This window comes from Pleurodeles waltl, chromosome 4_1 (genome assembly GCF_031143425.1).
Source record: "Pleurodeles waltl isolate 20211129_DDA chromosome 4_1, aPleWal1.hap1.20221129, whole genome shotgun sequence".
Classification (NCBI taxonomy): Eukaryota; Metazoa; Chordata; class Amphibia; order Caudata; family Salamandridae; genus Pleurodeles; species Pleurodeles waltl.
Genome location: NC_090442.1, coordinates 277,465,610 through 277,489,989, shown reverse-complemented (window position 1 = coordinate 277,489,989; position 24,380 = coordinate 277,465,610). Strand labels below are relative to the sequence as shown.

The window sequence follows — 24,380 nt, the reverse complement described above, 5'->3', positions numbered from 1 at the left end:
TGGTAGAATTTAGCGAACAAAATAGCCTAGGGTAGCTCTCTCCGGATCAGCGCGTGGCGCGGAAAGAAAAGAACTGATGTCACTGCGCGATGGCGGCGTCTATGTACTACTCCTGACGTCATCACGGCGACCACGACGCCTGCGGAGTCGACCGAGGCCACTCGGCAAGGGTATTGCTCGAAGAAAAATCTCCGGATCCAGTCTGACGCCTGGGTGAAAATTCTAAGGTAAGGAATCTGCAACTAGAAGTCTCTATCAGGTACACAGGCAAGAAAGAGCAACACAACAGCGGGTGAGGGGGAGAAGTACATGGGCAAGAAAGAGGACAACATGAAGGGGGAGGAAACCACACAAGTGACACAGCTGGAAAACACACGCACCATCATGGAGTTCTTAAAGAACAAGAAAAAAGTAGTTCCAGAAGAGCTAGCAGAGGAAGCAGAGAGCCCATCAAAGAAATTGTAAAGAGGGTATGCTCCACAGAAGGACAAAACACAAGATGGACATGCTGAAACAAAAAAAGTCATCCAATAGAAAGCAAGCAAATAAGAGTCACAGTATAGCCAAAGAGTGGTAAGCAATGGCCATCGCTGCAAGCCCTATATGTTCTTGGCAAGCTTGCACAAAGTATGTATTTAATAAAAAGACATGTTACCCATTTGCTAGGCTTAGCCTCAAAACTGGATTTTGGCCAGACCCTTGCAAGGTGTGTTTGCACAAGAACTAGCCTTTTGCCAGGCCCCCAGTCCACCCTCAATGCACATAACAAATATAATGCTTATGACCTCACAATTTTTATAATAATATGTAAAAGGTCTTCACACCACTTCTTTAAATTACAACACCTACACAGGGATCATAAAGTATCCATAGGTGTGTCCGTCACAATGTCAAAATGTCAAAATGAAAGTAAGATGTACTTGTCGCGTCATGTGATCATTTATTTGTGATGACATCTGTTACATCGAGTGTGGTAATGAGCATTGCATATGGTGTGTGAGTTATGGCTTGCTTGACACATGTGGAAGCTATGGTTTGTGGAGCTAATCATATAACCAATTTGAGGTTTTTTTTGTTTTATTTTGTAACCGTAACTGCACTTTAACTGTGTTTTTCAGTGAACTCTAGAATATATATATATATACACACACATATATATATATATGGAAAATGTCACTTACCCAGTGTACGTCTGTTCGTGGCATGTTTCGCTGCAGATTCACATGCTATGCATATTCTGCCATTTAGTGTTGGGCTCGGAGTGTTACAAGTTGTTCTTCTTCGAAGAAGTGTTTTCGAGTCACGGGACCGAGTGACTCCTCCTCTTCGGCTCCATTGCGCACGAGCTTCAACTCCATGTTAGATTGTTTTCTTTCCGCCATCAGGTTCGGACGGGTTTCTTTTCTTTCTGATTGTTCGAGTCGGAAAAGTTCTACAACTCGCTAATTCTCATCGGTATTGTTTTGATCGCGTACCATCTTCCATCGACACTGCGGTACCGTCGGGTCGAACATCTTTATTCGCCCTTCGGGGAGCCCGAGCCCGACCGCGTGGAAGCCTCATGGACCGGACCCCATTCCGCTTTTGTCCTCGGTGCCACGCAAAATTTTCCTTCACAGACCAACATCTCATTTGTAATCTCTTGTCTCTCCCCAGACCATCAGGAGAAAAATTGTGAGGCCTGCAGATCCTTCCGTTCGAAGAAAACTCTCTGAGACAGAAGAGCATGAAGACTCAAGATGGCGTTGAAAAGCACTGAACGTCTCGACGTCGAGGAAGAGGAGATCATGCACACTGCAGTGGCAGGGTCGTGATACCGCCGGTGGTGTGGTGACGGATGCCAGGCTGGAGACCGAAGTCTCCAGCCCAGCGGTCGTTACCACCCTGGCGGTCGGAGTGGAGAAGTGACAGTTTTGCATGGCGGTCACTGCCAAGCTTGTAATTTCATTTTTTTTTTACCGCCGGCCTGTTTGCGGTATTACCGCCACTTCTCCACCGACCGCCAGGGTTGTAATGAGGGCCATAGCCTTTACGATTCACACTGTACCTGCAGGCCTTGCATTTTGCACATTTATAGAAACCTTGTTGTTTGTCTAACAAGGTCTCCCTCCTTTTCAATAAATAACTATGTACCAACATATCCCGTAAGGAACTGCTTTTTCTATAGGTTATCCTTGGTTGAGGATTGACTAACTGACCAATCACCTTATCTGCCTTTATCAGATGCCAATATTTAATCAGAATTTTTCTCACGTGAGACAAATACGCATTGAAGGTAGTTATAAATCTCAAGGTATTTGAATTAATTACCTTATTTTTTCGAATCAATAAATCATCTCTCTGAACTCCCGCTGTCTTGCGAAATGCATCCTTGATAACTTTATTCGGGTACCCCCTAGATCTGAACCTGTGAATCATTGTTTCTTGACCCTTTTTGAAACTCTGAGGCATACTACAATTCCTTTTCACTCTAAGGAGTTCCCCATAGGGTATACTCCATTTCAGACTTGGCGGATGGTGACTGTGAGCCTGTAAAATGCTGTTTCCTGCCGTACTCTTTCTGAACAGTCTAGTATGAAGGGTGTCTGCTTCAACCCTGACCTCAACATCTAAACATTCCATAACCTGTTTGTGTGTAAATTTGAGATTAAGGTCATTCATTGGTAACCAATTAAAAAAATCGCATAACATTGATTCAGGACCATCCCAAATTGCAAATATATCGTCAATATATCTTTTCCAAAAAATAATGTGGTTGGACCATTTTTCATTCCTGTCCACCATCACATGCTGCGTTTCCCACCACCCCATAAAAAGGCAGGCATAACTTGGGGCAAAGCAACTTCCCATCGCAGTCCCGGTTATTTGTCTATACCATTGATCTTCATAAAGGAAAAAAATATTTTCCAGGCAAAACCTTAACATTTTCAAAAGCAATTCAGAATGATCAAACAATCTGATGGGTTTGTCCCTAAAAAAGTGCTTACAGGCCTGAATGCCCAAGTCGTGTGGGATAAAGGCATACAACTATACTACATCTATGGTTACCATAATGTAATGAGGTTTCCAAGGAATATGTGGTATTTTAGTTATAAAATATGTGGTGACTCTACAATATAAAGCCAAACTAAATACATAGGGTCTAAATACATTGAAGTATTCTCTAAAAGACTGCCTTTTGCTGATACTATTGGTCTTCCTGGGGGGATTAAGGGTGTCCGTGTGTATTTTAGGCAACAAGTAGAAGCAAGGTGCTAGAGGTTATTTAACCAACAAAAACTTAAACTCATCATCTGAAATAAGACCACTGTCTAAGCTCTCAGAGAGCAGATCATGAAACATGGTTATTGATGCTCGATATGCCGTCACCGTCGATGCTTCATAGCAATTAGAATATACTAATTGTCTCCTAGCTTCCTTTTGATATTTCTGTAAATCCTATAACACCATATTACCCCCCTTATCAGCTGGTTTGATCACAAACGAAGTTGCTTTATTCAGAGAAAATATAGCTGCTCTTTGACCTGGTATAAGATTCTGTGCAAACATATCATGAGAATTGTTCCATAGTCTGGCTAAATCAAAAGTCACTGCTTCATGAAAGGCATCAATATTATCATGCTGAGTGGTGGGATTACATATCGATTTTAATTTGAATTTACTTCCACTCATATCTCCTGTTTCCAAACCCAGTTCTTGCAATAACTCGGTTTCCCTGTCCCACGTTCTTTCCCCTACTTCCAATTCTCTCAAAGTGGCTAGACCCTCAATGTCACTTAAACTCAGTTCTGGAGGTTTGTCTGTATCATCTGCATTCAAATTTACATTCTGCAATGAAAATTGATCTTTCTGTTGTGTAAAGATTTCCATTCACTTCAATTTTCTAACAAATTAAAAAAGATCAATACGTGTCTTAGTGTAACTTAAGTTAGCTGTCAGACAGAAAGATAAACCTAATTCGAGGACTGTTCGTTTATCCTGAGATAGGGAGTGAGAGGAGATGTTGACTATAGTAAGTTTGTTTTCATCACTTATCTTTTTCTCCTTTTCTGTTGTATGTTTCTGCCATCCAATTTTTCGCTTTCTTGCTTCAGTTCTGCCTCTCCTAGTCTTTTTACTTCTCCGCCTTCTCCCCTGCCTCTCGGGGGCTTCCTTTGTGATCTCTGATTCAATTGTAAAAAACGATACTCTTCCATGGTTGTAAATGATTGCCCAGCCATCGTGCTGGAACCTGGTAGCTCCTCAACATCAGATATATATCATAGTTAAAGATTAGCTATAGTTCAACAAACATAAAAAACTGAAATTCACCATTATGATAAACAACAAATCATAACTGATGTCCCTGCCATGCTTACTCCACTGCTTAGAAAGAGGGTGGGAGGGAGAAATCTACCAAGAGAACAATATGTTGAGCATCCAATTAGGAGTTATGCTGTACATTATGTGTTCCAGACGTAAAAGCAAATTTTAGTTTTTTCAGTTTTGTTTTAGTCATAACTAATCGTTAACTTCTTTTCTGTGAATCCCTGTTATTTTTTAACACACTGAATCCACCTTTCCCAACTGCACTGCCACCCCCAATCTGGTGCTGGTGGTAAAATTTGCTTCAAATTGCTTTCAGTTGTGCGCAGCAGAGGTTGGCCACAGGTTTTCTGCAACCAACCAATGTAAGCAGCCACCCCCTGCTGCACACGACCTATGGTGTTGGACGGAGAGTCCCCACTCACTCTCTCCTTTCAGTGGTGCCTTAGGAGCATTCACTTCTTTCTACAAACATTTGCAGGCTTGTGGAAAAACTACATCAGTTTCTGGAGATAAAATGTTAGGGGTCTGTTCATGAACTTTTGTGAATACGCACGTTTAGCATGCACCGCTCACTGGGTGTTCCTTTGCTGTAATTTTTTTCTACAGCACGAGCTTGTGAATTTTTGCCAATTTGGAAACTTCATAATGGCAGAAAAAACAGAATAATTGAAACACTTCATCAGCCGAACATATTTCTTAAAAATCCAAATGTGATTGAGAGAACTCATAAGTTTAAATGACTATGGGCCTTACTAAGAGTTTGGTGGATAGTATACTCCATCACAAAGTGGCAGATGTACCATCCTTCGTACTACAAGTTCATTACAGTCTATGACACTTGTAATATAGTAGATGGATAGCTGTCACATTTTGACAGGTTATTCCATGCACCAAACTATAAATAAGGCCCTTGAAGGCACTTCTTCAATGCCCACCTGATGCATTTTTCAAATGCTAATATCTCAAAAACTGCTAAACAGATTTAGACTATCTCAAAAAAGCAAACTTCTACTTACGTACTGAATTTGGCACAAGTATAGGTATGGTATTATTTTTCTGTTACGGTGAGCATATTTCCGAATGGACGCTTGAATGCGGACTGTGAGATCTTTGACATAGTGAACTTCAGCCAGTTTAATTAACAGTGTGCAAAATGTTATGCAGTTGTTAAATAGTACAAAAATTATTCAAAGAAAGCTTCATGTATTGAAGGCATGGCTGAACCATAACTAGCTATAAACTTGCTATTGCAGTCATATGTGTGTGTGTGTGTGTGTGTGTGTATACATACACACATGCACACTGAAATGTTATATTTTGTAATCATAATAAAGAATTACAATTTGTAGTAAATTAAATATTCATTACCAGTGCTCCTAGTAATTCCTCATTCCTCAGTTGGCCGTTGGGGTCCAACAAGTAATGGGCTAGATTTTCTCCAGCTCTGGGATTACCAGTACCCCGGAAATCGGTAACTGAAGTGGTAGGAAAAGCATAGCCCACTTTCAGGACTACTCATAATGAGGCAATTCATGTAAAAACATAGTGTATAGCATCCAAGCTGAAACAGTGTTTGTGAAATGCTGATTTGGATCAACAAATGGTAAAATAAAAAAAGATATGTGCATTTTAGAAACGGAAACAAAACTGTTGGTTGCTGATAATTCATTGGTTTTACATTTATATTCAAAATGATAGCAACAAAAGAAACACAAGACCATAAGTATATTACCGTTATGTTTATTGCTTTTATAAAGTGAGTTAAAGTTTGAAATTCTTGGATAACCGATTAAATACTAAAATATGCAATTTGGTACACTTCTTAAGGAAACCATATATTTGTACACATTTGTACATTTTCACCATTCTCTTAATATCAGTAAAACTGAACACTTCAGAACTTCAAGGAATTCCTACACTTAATCATACTTGATACTAAAAATATGAACTTTATTGTGACACATATCCATTCAACGTTGCTGTGGTGCATGCAGAGTTTTTGATCTTTCACATCTTCGAAGTAAACAACTTGTCCGATGTTTAAAAAGCATAATGCACATTCACAAAACTGAACTTTTTAGTCTGCACTATATTTTTAACTGTATGTTAGTTGAACAAAAAGGTAGTTCAAGACATATGGGTGATATTTGAAATGCAGCATAAAACCCAGCAAATGGAGCAAGGAAATAATTCCAAATTATTTTGAAAATACAATGGTCCCTGTCAAGCAGGAAATGTTGCCAACCCCCACGAACGTCTTTTTTATCTAGTTTACAGGTGCTTCAAAAAAGCACAATTGATTGGGCAGCCCAACATTACATGCAAGAGAATCACTCATAACATGGATACTTTGATGTTTATACCCAACCCATATGACAAAAAGGAGAGGAAATTGCACACCAAAGATCCCAGGGCTCACCATTATAGTAGTACTGGAATGACAATACCCCCCACCCCAATGAGTCAAATACCAGAGATGGAAATGGTGAAGCAAGACAACGCCAAATGGAAAAAAAAGGAGAGGTTCAATCATTTTTCAAAAACAGACGTGATGAAATTAGAGTCTGGGTGCCTGAAATCAAATATTACTTTATATTTACAGAACTATCCATAACACAGCAAAATAAACATTCCTCGGTTAAAAGTGGGGTAGGGTGGGGCTCCGTCGATCATAAGGAGAACAAAAATACCAGTAAAGCTGCGGAAATATGAAACGAGGAGCAGCTCAAATCAATATTTTTTTCTACAAAACTAGTTCAGTTATTCTCATCTTCAGAGGAACGTGAAGTGATTGTGAAATAAATGGCTCAAAACAATAACTTATCTGTGCATCTATATTCGGAGCAATATAAAAATATAATTTATACATGGCGAAAATGCTACTAAAACTGCTGTCGGAAATTGTGTACTATTTATTACACTATCTGGTTAAGCAAGAAGTTTGTGGAGGAACAACTTTCAGTTCACACTTGCAAACTTTTAACCTTCCATCATTTCTATCCTTCACCTAGAGATTCTAAAACCTACTTAGGAAACAATAGGACTACTTGTTAAAATCATTAAAATACATATGCATTGGCGGTTTAAAGCAGACATTAGCTTTGACCTGATGCGTTTCTCAGAGAGTTATCCAAGCCCCGGGGTGGTGTGACTTAGAAACATTTACAATCTAAGGTACAAAAATGTATTTCAAGCAAGGTGGCCTGGAAGAATCAAGAGGGCTGTGCTATAAAAATCCACAAAATGACCACTAGCTTTCCAGGAGTATTCGTATTCTACAATTAAAGAATTTGTCGCACCATCATGCAATGAAAATATTTTCAGTAACCTTAATCACACAATACTTAAGTACAGCAGACTGTTGGTGAAATTAGTATGCATTCTTAAATAGGATTATAACTTAATAGCATTCAAAGGAGAATCTTTGTTCCACAGCAGACAGGCTCTGTCGGTTTTACGCCTGAATATGATCGTCTCTTTCTCAGTATACATACATGCCTTTAGAACAGCCCTTTTCTGGCCACGTGAGGAGTTAAGTACTTAATCCGTTGGTGGCTAGGAGTACCTTCTCAAAGTTGACATATATATGGCACGGCCGGAGGTGGTGTCCTATATTCAGTTCATTTAAATGATTTGGTTGTATCGATCCCATGCTGGAAGGAGACTACGAGCCCCTTGCTGGCCTTAAAACACAGCAACAAGCAAATTATATGGGCCCCGCATTTATATTACGAGGTAAAATGGAGCAGAATGTGATGGGGAAAATGGAGACAAGATGCTTTGGGTGTGGAGAACATACAGTGATCATTTTTTGAACACACATAGCAAAGAACATATGAAAAACAGGCTTTCTATAAATCATGAAGCATGTGAAAATGTATGCGCTATCTTACGGGAAGAAAAAGGGCAGCAGCACAACATGTAGAAGTGTCATTCTCTGTTGTCCATTGATAGAGGCATGACCAGCCTACTACCATCCATCTACAGGATTGAGAAATATTTTTACTTGGGGACATTTTAAACATCCCCATTTCATGTTGTAGGGTGATCAGTCTGTGTGTGCGAGCGCACACACAGAGATTAATGTGTGTGTGCAACACTGAACTGAAAATTGATATAGACAAAGCGGACTAGATTAGCACGGGCCAATTCCAGGTGAAGTTTACATCGAGGTCCGATTCACCCAGTAGTTCGGACACAGTATCCTCTTTGAGGCAAGACAAAGGAGAACACAACCTGTATCTCTCATCTGTTTAGAAGGAAGGCACATAGGCTAAGAGCTTTAAGTTGAGGAAGGGTCAGATCAGAAATATTCAGGGTCTGGAACCCTGAATAGTTTCGTATAGCCACTCCTTGTGTAAATGAGTTCCATTCAGATTCACTGTGTGTGAGTATATCATATGTGGAGATCCTGAAAGCTTTTGTGTCTGGAACCCTGAATATTTTCACAATAGCTTCATTCTCTTTAGCATACGTTTTACAGCAGACACATGCACGTCCTGCTGCCGTTTCACAACATTGGAGGGATGCACGTTCTTACTTGCGTTACGTCAGTAAGAAAATACCAATGGATGAAACAATAGAACTTATGAGGACCATCATTCAGCGTAATAATTGATTCTCTTTTAGTACTCAAGGGTTGTAGCGGTGATTACGTTGTGAACCACTGGGCGGGTTTATTGCGAACAAGAGCATCAAATATTTCCTCATTCAAGTTCCTCCAAAAGCTGTTCTGGTCCCTCTTCTCCGCACCAGCCCCTTGCCTTGTTCCAGGCAAGCGATCACCACGTTGGCTCGAAAACACAATCTGGAGCATACAAATGCTAGCCCCAACTCTCAAACTCAGGAAAAGGATAAACATTTTATCTGTTTTATATCCATACGATCATGTGAATAAATGATATATTAGATAAATAACACGATCACTAGAGAAATCCAAAGTAGTTATGTCAATTTACAGAACATCAAGTCAAGACTAAAAATAATCGGTATTCCTGGTCAGACTGCGAGTACTTCACAGAGAGTTGTATGCCCATTTATAAAGTGTTTTGAATTTGGTACAGGACTCTGCACACACATTCTCCTCTGAGGGTAAAGGAGCTCTCCAAACATTCACAGTACACAACCTGAAAAAAAAACATGCGCACCCCCCCCCTCAAATCAGTAAATCTATTATTGCTCATACTCAATTATCAAGTGTCATTGACTGGCTCATTATGGAAGCATTGAATTAGTGGTGGAAGTGTGCATGGTAAAATTCTTAACTCAATCTGCTTTTTTTATACACAGACAACATATTAACTTGTTTATGTCGGGGTGGGCCCTTCTATAATCTTGGGGTATTTACCATACTCCCTCCATTTGACGTAGTCTCGCATTTAGCTGAGCCACACCCCTTGGGCCTAAGAATACAGTACTCAGAGTCAGTTTAAGGCATACACAATCTTTCGGATGTACATTCAACAGAGTCAATGAGAACACAGACTTGTTTGCAATACATTAAGAACAGACCTAGTAGAATGCAACCACAAAGTATGAATACAATGCAATGTAGAGTACTTATTGTAACAGTCAATGCATGCTTTCAAGTGTGTGTGTGTTTAATACACATAAATCACACTCTAAAAAATCTACAACATATTCAGTATAGTGACCCATGTACTTCTGGTTCAGGTTGCCATCTTTCCACACTAATGTTTTAGGAGAGGGACAGGAGAACTCTTTTTGCAGGACACAAAGTACCCTTTGGAACCACGAGCACATGTGCATATCCACCTCTGCTGTGCCCCAAACGCACCAACTGGCCTAACCTGTGTTTGTCTCCACCCTTATAGATGACGTAGACAAAGACTAGACACTAGTGATGTCTGGTGTGTCGTCCGCAGGGCCATCGCTACAGTGAATAATTAGCCCTTAACTCCTGTGTTTCAGCACTCTTTCAGAGGAATATGGACATTTTAAGGAAGCATTCAGCAACATTTGATTATGCTGGTCTATAAGGAGGCTAGAGGGTCTAACAAAATATATTATGAAGGACGTCTTGACCAAAATGATAATCAGCTCGCTCTTGGAGCAGGTGTGGGGATTAACTTACATATCTGCTTTGTAAATCATATTCCGGCGTGGTGACCCTGAAACTCCACTGGCACTGCCTTAGCCCTGTTATTATGTGCATTAATAGTACCCGTAGGGCTGGGTAGAAGGGCAACCCAAACCTAAATTGTACTACAGAATGCAAACCCAGTGTACCAAAGCTTCTGGAGCGTTTTGCCACGTGTTTGTGCCTCCATGCAAGAGAAAAATCGGATTTCAAGAGCATGACAAGTCTTCTCCAAATCTTAAGTGAATTTAGAAAGAAAGCTTGAAAGAAAGCTTGAAAGAAGGTTTTCTGGTTCGTGTGAAAATTAAAAATAATGTTCTAAAACAAAAGCATGTCTACTTTCTTTGCAAATGCCACTGAGGATCTAGATTTTTGTCACCACGTTCAATAGGGTGTAGAGGGAAGTTGTACAGATCTTCCAAACAGGACGGTGACAAGAACTCCTTTCCTGTAGGTGTAGGCCTAGGCAGTTTAAGCCACTAGGCATCATGGCATGAATGGCAATCTTCAGAGAAGTAGCCCAACCAATCTTCGGTATAGGTCTATGACTGAGCCTAGAGTTGGGGAGGAGCAGCATTAACTGCCACCCTGATACAGATAAGAAAGGACAGGCACAGGGTCTTTGAAAAAGAGCACCTTATGGTCTCGGGGACCAAGGTTCTGGAGCACCAGCTTTCCAAAGATTCACCTGAGAATGGAGTGACTCAAAGAACTCCCATCAATGTAACTTAGTGAATGTAATAAATGTACAAGGACAGTTGATGTGATGGGGACGGTGAAAAAAAGGTGCAGTAAAGGTTTATGTGGGGCGTGTGGAAGTGCCTGAAGGACTGAAATACTCAATAGTACATATGAGTGAAAAGAGTATCCCATTCTATGAGTTAGACTTGGGTTCAAAGAGGTCAACATTTTAGACTGAAGAAGCTGTAGACGAACTGACAGGCACTCGAAAGAGGGCAACTGGGAAGGCATGGGGGACTTACAAAAGTGGGTTAGAGTCTGTGTCTATCGCTCAGGGCATCACAGAATCGTGAATCCTTGCAGGTACTTATCTGCCAATTTGTCCTTAATCTCCGTTTCAATTATGGTGATCGCTCTTGACAGTTCATCATAATCTGGCGTGGGGTTCAGTCTTCCCCAGAGTTGCCAGAGCAATTGCCCCAAAAGGGATCCTATATGCCTGTTTGTTAAATTCTATGTGGAGGATAGAAACTGCGGGTCTAGAATTGTAAGGTCTGATGTCCGGGGCCAAATCCCACTCAAAGCTAACCTGGTTTCCCCTGTTTAGTGGCAGAAAAGGGAGTATGGTTTGGTAACAACCAGTATAAAACACCATGAGTTAAAATTAGGCAGTAGGAAGTAGAAAACTATTAGCTCAATAAAGCCACCAATATGTTGATAGAAAAAAGCCACAAGCAAAATACCATGCCCTCTGTATAGCTGGTGTCCCGTCCCATTGAGTGTGAGGGGAGGCGGGAGAGGAATAAAGTAATCATATAGGAGCTGGGAGGAGTGATCTTTGTGCTAGGCAGAGAAGCAATGCATGTGCCTTTGCTTTGCGTTTTTTCTCTTGTGCTGTGCAAAAACGTACTCATAGTCCTATTTGAGGTGGTGTCAAGACGGAAATTTTACAGCAGCATTTACATCAATGCCAAGACATCCTGTGCGTGTGTAAATAATACAGATCGATTTAAGGCAATAAACATAATTTGGCAGTTTTCAGTCATTCTGGGAGGAGGATATCGCAAGTGATACATTCTGAAGAACTGTATTTAATGTAAAACACATTGGGCAAAAGCAGCATTGACTAGAAAGGCAAGTCAATATATTGTAGGGGTTCTTGTTTGCTTCAAATTATCTTTCGTAACAGACATTCGCAATTAAATAAAACACTATTTATGAACCCTTCTATCAACCATGCTACCTGTATGGAAGAACTTTAACAGTAAAACATTCTAGAAATCCTGATGGTTGCTTTTCAATAAGGAGTCCTAGTAAAACAAAAGAAATAATACATAAAAATAGCCATCCAGAGAAAAATGCATTAAGCATAAATTTTCAAAATTTAGCTTTTAAATGACAGTGGCAAAGAGAACATGTCAAAATTGTTACACATAATAAACACATGCAATAATGGCACTCATAACATTTTAAAGTCCAATATTAACAAATGTTGCGTAAGGATGACATGTAATTAAACAGAGGTCAAAGGAAGGCACAATCCAAGAATGCAACGGTGTGCTAAAAGAACAAATAATGTGAGAAAGTCCTAAAGGAGGTGTAAATTCTACGATGGAAACAGCAAGCAGATTATTCAGAGGTCCTGTACATCATCACCAAATGGGATCTGTGCTGCAGAGAAGCCACAAATTTAAATCCAAATGATCTGGTGCTACCATGTCTTCCACTGAGTCCCGACAGAGCGTCGACAAAAGCCATAATTGCGTTAGCTTAAAAGAAATATGTACACTATACACCCTGCATCTCCCATTCCACTGAACAGTATTAGAACCACAGTATTGTAGCACACATTGAGTCAGTTCTTTCTGGGTCACTGAATTGGTTCCACGTAATTTGCAGGGTACAATCCAACTTGCCCACTGGACAACCGACCTTTGCACCAGCCTTGCTCATCTTCATCCTCAATTTTTAGTAGCTCCTCTCCTGTGGAAAAAAATGCACTTTGTTGGCATGCTCACTTTCGCTACTTTGTGTACAATTTAAAATTATCAGTACCATAAAGAAATCAGCACTGCTCTGTTGGAACTTCAGCAGTTAGTTGCTGGCTGGCACTTTTGGTCAAATTTGGTAACAAATGAGAAAGTGCACAGTAGAACACAAAATGAAGAAGACTGCCCTTGTTTTAGTTTAGAATGAAACTGGAAGAATTCATTTAAAACTATATAGACAGAGGCAATTATGTGGTTCTTTTTAGTCAGTTTAGTGTCATCAACGTAGTCCGTGAGTTGATTGCCATGAGTAAGAAATGGATAGAAGCTGGAAGAGAAGAGCCCCGAAAAGCTCCAGGAATTTAATCGTTCACAACTCTTCTAACATATCCACTCACTGGAGGCGACGTATTAAGGATTTGTTCCAACTGAGGATTGAGGTTTTTTGGTACAGGCTTTATGTTTCAGCAGTGTGGAGTAAAAGGTTGCTATACACGATGTTGCATGTGAGTTTAAAGCAGGTAACTTGACACATTCCGTGGCATGAAACAAGTCACTGAGGACTTTTGGTACCCCAGTGTGAGCAGAAGACTGACTCAAAATGCATTTAAGTGCAGTGGCAGAGTTCAAACTTGATTGAGAATGTTATCTCAGCGCTCACCAGAAATTGAAGTTTGGACACTGTGTGAAAACCTACTGGTAGATCAAATTAAAGTTTGTCTTTTGACAATAGGGGTGACTAATTAATGTTTAAAATGAGTAAAAAGATGTTTTTAAAGAGAGAGATTGATGGGATGTGAGATGTAACTAGGTTTGTACCTCTTGGATGTCATGATGCTAACGAGCTTAAGGATTTCCTTTCTCTTGATGACAGCAAAGTCTGTGAAGGATTTCCTTACAGTTTTTGACAGCAATGTTTGTGATGGAGTGTACTTGGTCTTTTATTTGCATGATTTAAAGTGTGCAGTTCATGGTGCTATCAGGGATAAAATAACTGAGGGATATTTGCCAGACTGTCAATTGTACAGAGTGAGAGCCTCCAGTGATTCGTGGGCTGGAGTGGCCGTGGATTGCATTAGCTATAACTACCATTAGTCCTAGTGTTTCTGCCCAAGGAGCTCTAAATGCAAGCATGTTTGCCGAAAGACAGCATTTTGCAAAGTGCTTACTTTTGTTTATCTAGACGGCTGCTAGGATAAGTAACTGAAGCTGCCTCTCAGAAACAGTTTGCAAAGAAAAAAAGAGCAGGTGTGCGAGAAAACAACTTAGGCCTCCACTTTAAACATCAATAGAAACAGCACGGTGGTGAGACACTGAGTCACATGCAGTGGGAAAGCCCCCCCAGCCCCCTTCAATTCCCTGATCTCGGAGAGGGCACAATGATGGTTAAAGATCTTCTATTAGGCCTATTTTGCTGCCAAAATGTTAGCGAATATACTACATGACATAGTGGTGAATCTTTCTCTTATGCAGTTTTTGCTCGTGAGAGTCCCCCTGTCATGCTAAGTAAGTGTCGACCCCTCCTCAGACAGAGGTGGACGAAGGACTGAGGATCGGACATCCCTATAAATGGATAAGCTACTTATAATAATAGCCAGACCAAGATACCTCCTCTGGAGAGATTCCTGTTAACAGAATGGAGTCTGAAACACTATACTGCCGGATACAAATATTTAGCCTAGGATTTAGGTACACAGGCATATATCACGCGAGATAAACAACTGTTTATGGACCAGTACTTATAAACTATAGTGACAAACTTTAGACAGGATGCAGTCCTCTGGAGAGCGTTGTCACTCTCCTTGATTGGTATAGGGCAGCTATGTTTAAGATTATCTCCTTACCAAATTCCTGTAGGCTCTACAGAATAAGCTATTCTCAGCTGGGGCATTATACAGCCTGTTGTGGGATGGATGGTACCCAGAATATCGATGGCAACACTATGCACGGGTGTCTGTATGATGGGGGCACTGTATTGCCAGATAGTAGGAGATACTACTGGACTTCCTAACTAATAGTAGTGAATGACCGGGCATTTGCAGTGCAGCAGGAACCACCCATAAGAATAAACAGTGAGACTATGGGCAAAAGAGGATATGTGGGCAGACTGTACGATGGAAAAATCCCTTCTTTATGCTCTCCCAAAATAGCACTCTTGGGCATAAGGAGCAAGGAAATACATACCCAAATATGAAAAAGCATTTTATGACATGGACTTAATGGTGGCAAGGAGGGATGTGGAAAGAAGTTGGGGAGGTCAGGTTCCTCCAGACATACAAAAATTGAAAGAAAATATGAAGTAGTTAATGATGGTGTAGAACAATGTGTACAATAAAAGGGGATCCCCACTCAAGTTTGAACAAATATGGGGTAAGGAGGGACAAAAGCATAGAATGTACTGAAAGGAGGGAGGGCGGACATAGGCGTAACGAAAAAGAATATAAAGCCCTAATGCAGAATGATATGCCCTATATAACTAAGGGTACAGCACTACGGAGGAAATTGGAAGGATTTTTGTTAACGAACATTATCCACGCTACCTGGAAATTTAATCCCCTAGTTAGAATGTCACTGTTTTTCTTAAAAAATGCGAAACGTATTATCTTTCTCTGCAAGACCAATAAAATGTTGTCTAATAAAACACCTATATAGGATTATTGGGTGAGGAAGGAATCTAGGGATTTAGACCTTTCAGCTGGAGCAGCAGAATACTTTATCTGTGGTGGAAGAAGTTTAAATTAAAGTTTACAACGATTTATCAACAAAAAAAAAACTAAAGTGGCGAGACACCCTGTAAGCCGACATTGCATAACTGAACCAGAAGTGGCCACACTCCACAGACGTGCATTTTTGTAAGGCGCAAGAAAGCCTGGCTTTTATCCTTCTGACGTAGATTAAATGTGTACAGCTGAGCTGAATATCTGCATAAAGATGAAACTGTGAAACTGCAAACACTGAAACCGCATGGGTTGTTCAGAAAAAGACAAATTATCATTAAACTATATTACACCACAGGTTCTCTAATTTAAAGAGCGCAAAGGCGAAAATGAGAGTTAGAAGTCAACGATGGATCAACCTTGTATAAACTAGTTACTCCTAATGTTCACTTTGTACGTTAGTAATAAACTCTGGTGCCAAGATTTGTAATAAGCATTGTCCTGTACAAATAGTAAATGCAGAGAACTACATGAATTACTTAGTCAATAAACGTGCATTAAGCGAATACGCTGTGTTTTTACTAAATTCCCATTTGTGTTAGGTTAGGAAAGCATTACACCATATGCGTGAAAGAAGGGATGGTATGTTTATAATCTTCCGGGAGCAAAAAAAACACTTAAGAATGTTGCTTCAAAGCAGTCTGGCTCTTAAAAATACATTATTAAAGGCAACTAACATACAAAATGAGATTCAATATCTTGTATGTGAGATAGGAAAAGCTGAAAATTGTCACTACAAACATTTACTCTGCCAGAATACTACCTTGCTCTATGTATTCAGTTTGAAGTAGAGAACAATCCTTGCCTGCTTTGAAGCTTAGTTCATCATGCTCCTGGCCCTCGTAGTCATACAGAGCTCTAACTCGCACCTCAATCCCAGTAGAAGCTTCTTCGTCAAATGGATTACTGTCTCCATTTGCATCGCTGGAAGTGAACGGATTGTTGGATTCATCATCCGACCATTCATTCGGATAGCTTTGGCTTTTTTCATAGCTACTGACACTGAAAATACAAATGTAAATATTAAAAGAACTGTAATCCAACACTCACGTCTAAAACACATGGCACTCTTAACAATGGTATCTATGACAATCATGTATTGCATTTAAGCAATAGCCCTACAAAATGTGAAAACACTCATTTCTTATATCAAAACGTCTACTGCAAGAGAAGCACAAGTTTTTACATGAAAAAGTTACAGACAAAGTAATTAAAGACAGTAGGAAAAATAAGGCGATATAAAATAAAGTGTAATTTTGTTTCCAACGTATTTGTTTATTTTGCAGCAACATATTTAGCCACCGAACAAGTGCAAACGCTCTCCCACCCCAAAAAACGTGCTTGGAAAATTAGTAAGAGAGATCAAGAAAACATGCTTGTCAGGTGCAAGAGCAGTGAGAAACTGAATAAAAACGCTGATTTTGGCAGGACAGCTCCTCCAATTATGGTAACAGTCACAGTACAGGACAAAAAACAAGATTGGACCAGAGTTAACAAGACAACTGAACGTAATAGGAAAGTTCATCAGCAAGTGGGAAACAGAATGCACAATGGATCAAGGAGTTTCCACCTCATTCTGAGGATAAACAGCAATTCTTTAGTAATTCATTAACAAGTAACACCAAGACAGGCACAACCGGTGAATAAAAATGAAATGTTAGAAAAGCATTTGATTTAGGACACGAGTCAAGGTCCAAGGCTTCTCCTGGGTGAGGATCATGCACGGTGGCCAACCCGGCCTGTGAGTACCCTAGAGCCCCGGGACAGGGGAAAGAAGACGAGGAAAACCAAGAAGTCAAAATGTTCGTTCACCAACTTTTTCTGTCTATTGTCGTCCTTGTCACTGATATTGCTCTTCGTCTCTTCCTCCTCCTCGAAGGGGTTGTAACTGGGCTGGACTGACGGCACTGTGAGATTCTGGGCATTAAGATTGCTAGTTGGGAAAGAAAAAGCGTTAACGTGATCCTGTCCCATTGGTACGGACTTCAACACGACGTCAGATTTTCACGACATCAGTTACCTGTGCGGGTCTGCGGGTCACGATTTACCCCGCAAACGTGTTTCTCAAAGTTTGACTAAACCGTACGCTTTCTTTTTAAACGCAACACATTCCTAAGACTTTAAGGAGTTAACACGCTCCAACCAATCGTTTTAGGTTCATCAGATACAACACACTGACAGCGTTAATGCCCTTCATAATTAAACTGGTTTTAATGTTTCAGACAACTGCGCATTCCGGGATTAACGGGAAAGAGGTGGGTTTGTTTGTTTAAGAAGGGTGGGTCCACATACTGAACCGTACAGGTCATCTTCCGTGCGTCTGGATGCGGCTCGGTGTTTATTTAACCCATTGCTCAATCAGTGAAAAAACATAAAGGCTGCCCCCTTATCAAGAGGCCACTGCAGCCTGCAACACCCACTGCCTCTTCCAGCGCGGGCACTGACAGTACAAACACAGCTACTATCCATCGCAGACCTGTAAGTGCGACAATAAGGAGTATTCCAGGCCCCAAAGCAATCAGAAAGGCTTTCGTGGCAAGTATTAGTCATTTATATTGAATTAATAAACGGCTGTAGTGATACTCTCTAAATTAGACAAACAGCGCCACCGTGTGGCAGACTATCAGAAGTGCTGGTGTAAGGAGCTTTCTTAGGTTTATCTAGACGGCTGTTGGATCAGCAATAATATAATATAGTTGCCTTGTAAAAATAATTGGCTTTGCTATGGTTGTCGTGCAGAGCAAACTTAAATAAATCATACATAGAAAAGTGCTGTATTAAAAGTTAAATGAATAAATATCCTGGAGAAAGACTGATCAACCAATCTTCCAAGTACGGGTGCAGTGGGATGCACACATGGCAGGTCTCTCCCACCACTTTGTTGACTATATGGGTGGCCAGCCTCCGGCCATAGCACAGTACCTCGTCATTATAATGAACTCCCCTTTTAACTTGAAAACTGCCTACGTGGTGTTTGATGTGGAGGGTTGAAGAAAGACCCTTCATATCAATGAACCAAAGTACATTACAGAAGTGGCACAGTAACTGTGCTTGGGTCACCATCATAGGGTAACCGCTATGAACCCTTTGAGGAGAAAAGTTTAAGAAGATGAGCTCTAGAATAGTACAAAGCCAGTCAACTTGTTCCCTGAAAAAGCGGGTGCAGCGTGGGATACTTGACTTGATCCCCGTTCTGGGCTCAGCTGGGTGGTACCCAATCCAGAACCTCTGCACTGCAGGGGGAATTGAATGAAAACAATACAGGAGAAAAGGAATGTCAGGAGAAGAGGAAGGCAGCATGCCTAGTGTTGGAGCCAGCTTCATATATTCACCAAACTCTATTTCCTCGGAGGCGTTTTAAGGCATGGACAAAGTGGCCAATAACTAAGAGCCCCCACCTTCTAAGGGGCCATCTTGGAAAGTAATTTTCCTCTCGATCTAGCTCACCTGTCTTTTTCCATATTTCTACCTCTCTACTCTCTGCCCAACTCTACCTCCGAGTCTTTTTGTTTTCCCCAGTGGCATCATAAAGATGTTTTGGGGCCCTGGAAAGACATATTTCGATTGATTTTGTATGAAGACTGTTTCTGAAAGTTTGTTAAGCATTGTCTGGGCTTATGAGAGGGGTCGGGGGAGGGTGAACTATGTATTGCCTGTGGTCCCAAACAGCTTCAAGAAAATAATGTATTCCCTCAAGTCTGGGTAGTCAAACACAACTGCAAATTTATGACAGGGACTGTATTATCATTATAAGAAAAGCGGTGTGTGGCCAAATGCTCTTCCACTGCACTCCCTAAACGAAAGTCATGCAAATGAAGCATGAAGGTCAGCTCGGTCAGACAGTGGTGGTGACAAATAAGAAATAGAAGCCCATGTTTTGATTTTTAACTAGTTTATTGATTTTTTTTTTTTTTTTTTTTTAGAGTATGACAGCAAATAGGCAATTATAATTTGTGTTAGTATGCCTGTTCGACCCATCAATATTCTTGAATAGTTGGCAAATAAAGAGAGACAGAAATAGAGAAGGGGGAAGTGGGCGGAGGAGGGGAGAAGCCTGGCCTATTCATGCAAGAGATTTTGTTTGGTTTTGGTGTAGGGCTGCTTGTAGTACGTTTCCTCTTCCTTCGCTGCTCGTGATGTGATCTAGTGGGTATCAGCTGGGAATTTCTCTGTACAATGTATGCATCGTGGTGCTTTTATATTTTCTAGATAGATCTAATTTGGACCACAGGTGGCGTGAGGGTTTACTTTTAAAAATTTGGTGATCTATATATTATTATCATAATAACTTCTTAAGAAGCACACCCAGGCCCACCATGTGTGATAGGAGATGTTCTAGTTCTTCTATTCGCAGAGGATGGTTTTCATCGCTGTTAATAGTATATCTAGTTGGAGGAGTTTGAGTACAGTGATGGTAGGACGGGAGTGACCATCCAAGGGCGTAGTGCAAGAGTAACCGAGTGGAGTTGTACGTCAGATTGAAATACCTTATTTACCGTGAACTCAGTGTCTGTCCGGAAAGAGTTTATTCATTTGCAGACGTTAATGTGTTCTAAGATCCCTTTGTATTTTTTTTTTTTTTTTTTACAATTTCAGCAAATTTTTGATTTTAAAAGGCCAGTTTTTGAGAGTTTGTCCGGAGTACAAAAGGCCCTGTGGACTATCCAGAATTTGCATTGGGTTAAAAGAGGTGCTATCTTGGATTTGGTTGTATGTTGTCATACATTTGTCGATTGTAAGACAGTTGGCAGTTTTAAAGTGTTGCAGGAGTCTTCCCACTTTTTAGTACACTCCCAGTTGGTATTATTTTTGTTGGCATTAAAGAGTTTATATTTTCTTTAAAAAAATATATTTTTATTAAATTTTGTCATAAAACAATAGAAATCACTATACAAAACAATTGCCAGCAGGCAGGGTATAAAGGAACGAGAGACAATGTAAAAATGAGAAAGGTACAGTGTTCAGTAGCAACTGTAACAACACGTTAGTCAAGGTAGAGGAAGCACAGTGGGGAGAGCATGGAGACCCCAATAACAAGATTCCCGAGTAACAGCAATGATTCTACGCCACCTCCCCATCCAAAAAAAAAGGGGAAACCAACAGAACAAACCGGCTAGGCACTTCCCCAATGACCAGCATGCCCACAGTGGGAGAAAGGATCAGGGCAAGAATACAGATAGACCCGGAAGCTTGTAGAGGGAGTTTCCAGAGGTAGGCTGGCGCCCTAGTCTCGTGGCTGGAGAAGACCCACCCACAGGGGACTCGCCTACAAACACAGGGCTCCCGCGATCCACACAAGCAACAGAGCATCCCGTGCGGGTAAATCAGCAGTCTCCTCACCCCCAGTCCCCTCTTTGTACATCTTCTCCCTTTCACCAGCTCTAACCACAATTGGTATATACGGGACCACAGACGGGTTCCCAACTCGTAGTCAGTTGTCTGCGGCCAAAGATCAAAGCCAAATCAAAAACCGGGCAATAGTTTCCTTGCCACCGTTCGGTAACAGAGGCCCAGCAGGCATAGCTGGGGACTAAGGGTATAGTCTCTATCCGTGCCACCCTCCCTCCGAACCAGCTGGGGGACCGTTGTCCAGTAAGGTAGTAAAAGTGGACAGGACCAGAGCATGTGGAAGCAGTCCTCGGTAGTACACCGAGGTCACAGCCAGAAACATGGCGTGTATGCACTGGGGGGGTCAGACAGGCCTGATGAAGATAAAATAAATAAATTCGTTTGAAGTGGGGATTTTTCGACATTTTGGCGCCAGAATCTGGTATCTTACACCTGAACTAGTCATTTATAGGCGCCCCCAGATCCTCTTCCCAACGTTACTGGAGGGCCGAGAGCCAACCACAACACACCCAGCACTGCCCTATAAGTAACGTGACTACTTTCGTCTGCCAATAAGAAGGAAAGGATGTAGACATTCATGCTCCGGGACTTCCGAAACACCAGAGCCCCACCACTCACGTATTTTGCGGGTCAAGGCAACATGCAGCAGAAAATGACACATGGCAGATCACAGGATTTCCTGAGGTCAGAAAAAAAAACACTCCAGCAAAAAAACCTGCAAAAAGTTCACCCAGGACAGAAATACCCCCCCCCCCCATCTCACCACCCAGGCACCTCTAACGGCGAATCACCAAAAGAGGGAGTTCTCAGGTGTATGGGGGTCTGTGTCCAGGTCTGCCGCGAGGCTTGGGATATAGCACGCTGTTCTAATCAGTATATTTGAGGTACGTACCCTGGAGACAGACGTCGGCTTCAGCAAGATACCAGTATGTAATTCTTCGGATGGAGAGCCGCACTCACTAGTTCCTACACCATCCCACAGATAAAACTGCCAGCGAGCCACTCACTGGTCTGTGCTGCCAAATAATATAGGTGGAGATGGGGAGCCGCCAGTCCCCTCCTCTCTGCCACCAGCAGGCACAGTTTTCATACGGCCACACAGCAACGTGAAGTGCCCCAGTATAGCGGCAGCAACAAGCCGTCCAATTCCCAAAATAATTTTTGGGGCAGCTCCAGTGGGAGGGCTGCAAGCAAATAAAGGAGATGAGGTAGAATAATCATCTTTGAAACAGCCACCCAGCCACTCACGATAATGGTAATGCAGTCCAGGAGGCAATCGAGCCCAAAGTTTCCCCTGTACAACAATTCCGGGGAAGATGTAAATGGCCACACCTAGGTCTCGAACCATATGGCGCTTCCATCGTAACGTCAGAGCTGTGGGAACAGGGCCGCACTCAGGCATATCACCTCTTAGGGGATGGACACAGGATTCATCCCAATTGACCTACTGTCCTGAGTGAATACCAAATTCCAACAAAGCCACCATTGACTCCCTTAGGTGAGTATCCTTCTCCATCAAGTACAGCAACATATCATCTGCGTACATAGAAAAAAACATGCAGTCAGAAATAAGGCATCAACCGCAAAGGCCTCGGAGATCAGGGTACCAGTGCAGAGCCTAGTGAGCAGGTTAGTGTATAGAAGCTTTGTTCACTTAACAATGGGTAAGCCCATGCCAAACAGGGTAGCATAGAGAAACTCCCAGCAAAGCGAGTCAAATACCTTCCTAAAATCCACGGAGATGACCAGAGCCTCTACTGGCAACTGTTCCCGGCGGTCTCAGGCCAGGAACGACAGCCTAATATTAGGCCTGGTTCTATGCATGGGAATGAAGCCAGTCTGATCAGGATGAACTTAAGAGCACATATGCGGAAGCAAACCAGTCGCCAATTTCTTACTCAAGATCTTGTCGTTGGAACTGAGCATGGAAAGGGGACAGTAAGAACTGAGAAAGAGAGGGTCCTTATCCTTCTTCAGGAGCCAATACAGTAGCAACCTCCCGCAGCGAGGACGGTAGCTGACCATGTTGCAGAGCACCTTTGAAAATACCACAAGTCCAGGGACGCGGTCTGAAGCGAAAGCTGCATAAAATCGGTAAGCTATCAAGGCCAGGGACCTTACCCCTCGCCATTTCCTTAATCGCCCCCAACACCTCCTATTTAGTAATATCTGCGACTAGTTGATCCGCCAGCACCGGGTGAAGGGTCAGTGGGGAAGCAACCCTCAATATAATTCAGCATTTCCTCCTCACTGTTCACCCCAATCTGAGGAGTACAGATTACGACTGTGCTGTAGGAAAACCTCATTGATGTCCTCCTGTGTAAAAACATCTCGCCAGTAAGGATCGCGCAGCTGAAGAACACTGTGACCACCCCTGATGTCCCACAGAAGCCACACAAGCATCCCACCTGATATATCTCTATCCGCGTGGAACATGGCTACATAAGCCTTATAATCAAAGCGGTGAAGGCGCTCAACCAACTCCAACAGCTTTTCCAGCTCCTCCATCAGGCGCCGCCTTCTATCTGGAGTCCCTTCCAGCCCAGACCATTCAAAACCGCCTCCTGCCGCTGGACCTAACGAAGGCAGCTCGGTTTGTACCCCCACTCTACTGGAAATGCAATATCCCCGGATCACCACCATCATTGCCTCCCATTCCACCTCCATCGACAAAGCTGAGCCAGCATTATCACACCAGTATTGTGAGATGTGCTCCCCCCATAAGGCCCGGAAGGCCTGGTCATTCAGTAGTGCCAGATCGAAGCACCAGGTATGCACAATAAGCCTAGGTGAGGACCATTGGAACATACCCAACAATGGAGAATGATCAGAGTACATTTTCGCTAAATACTCCATCCCCACTACCCTACAGTAGAGTGCCCTGCATGTATAAAGTCTATCAAGACAAACCTCGAGATCATGCATAACAGAGCAATATGAGTATACACGAGCCTCCGAGTATCTCACCCATCAACAGTCTACCGAATCCTACTGTCCAGCCCACGAGCGGGTGGCCACTGTCAGCCTGCCCACAGGCACGTCACATAAGGGCAAGTGAGACCTACCCAGGCTCAAATCCACAACACATTTAAACTTGCCCCCCAAGACTTTCCAATAGGAGACCATTAGTGATAGCAGGGGTTGTAAGCTGGTAAGAACAATGGTTGGTCCACATTTGGAGCATATATGTTGAGGAGGGCTATATCCCTGCGATTCAGCCACTATAAAACCAGGACA

At 41.9% G+C, this 24,380-nt stretch overlaps 1 protein-coding gene across 7 annotated transcripts in view; it reads right to left on the bottom strand.

Moving 5' to 3' along the window:
• Positions 1-6,032: 6,032 nt before the first annotated feature.
• Positions 6,033-24,380, bottom strand: part of PACSIN2 (protein kinase C and casein kinase substrate in neurons 2) — a 354,098-nt gene continuing 335,750 nt past the window's right edge. For 6 of the 7 annotated variants that reach the window (XM_069228308.1, XM_069228313.1, XM_069228309.1 and 3 more), the window contains 3 exons: positions 17,611-17,727; positions 16,600-16,796; positions 6,033-13,072 (listed from right to left, as the gene is read on the bottom strand). In XM_069228308.1, coding sequence (XP_069084409.1) covers positions 12,960-13,072; positions 16,600-16,796; positions 17,611-17,727 — 427 coding nt within the window. In that variant the 3' untranslated portion in view covers positions 6,033-12,959. The remainder of the gene's footprint in view (positions 13,073-16,599; positions 16,797-17,610; positions 17,728-24,380) is intronic. The other variant, XM_069228314.1, reaches the window with a different exon arrangement.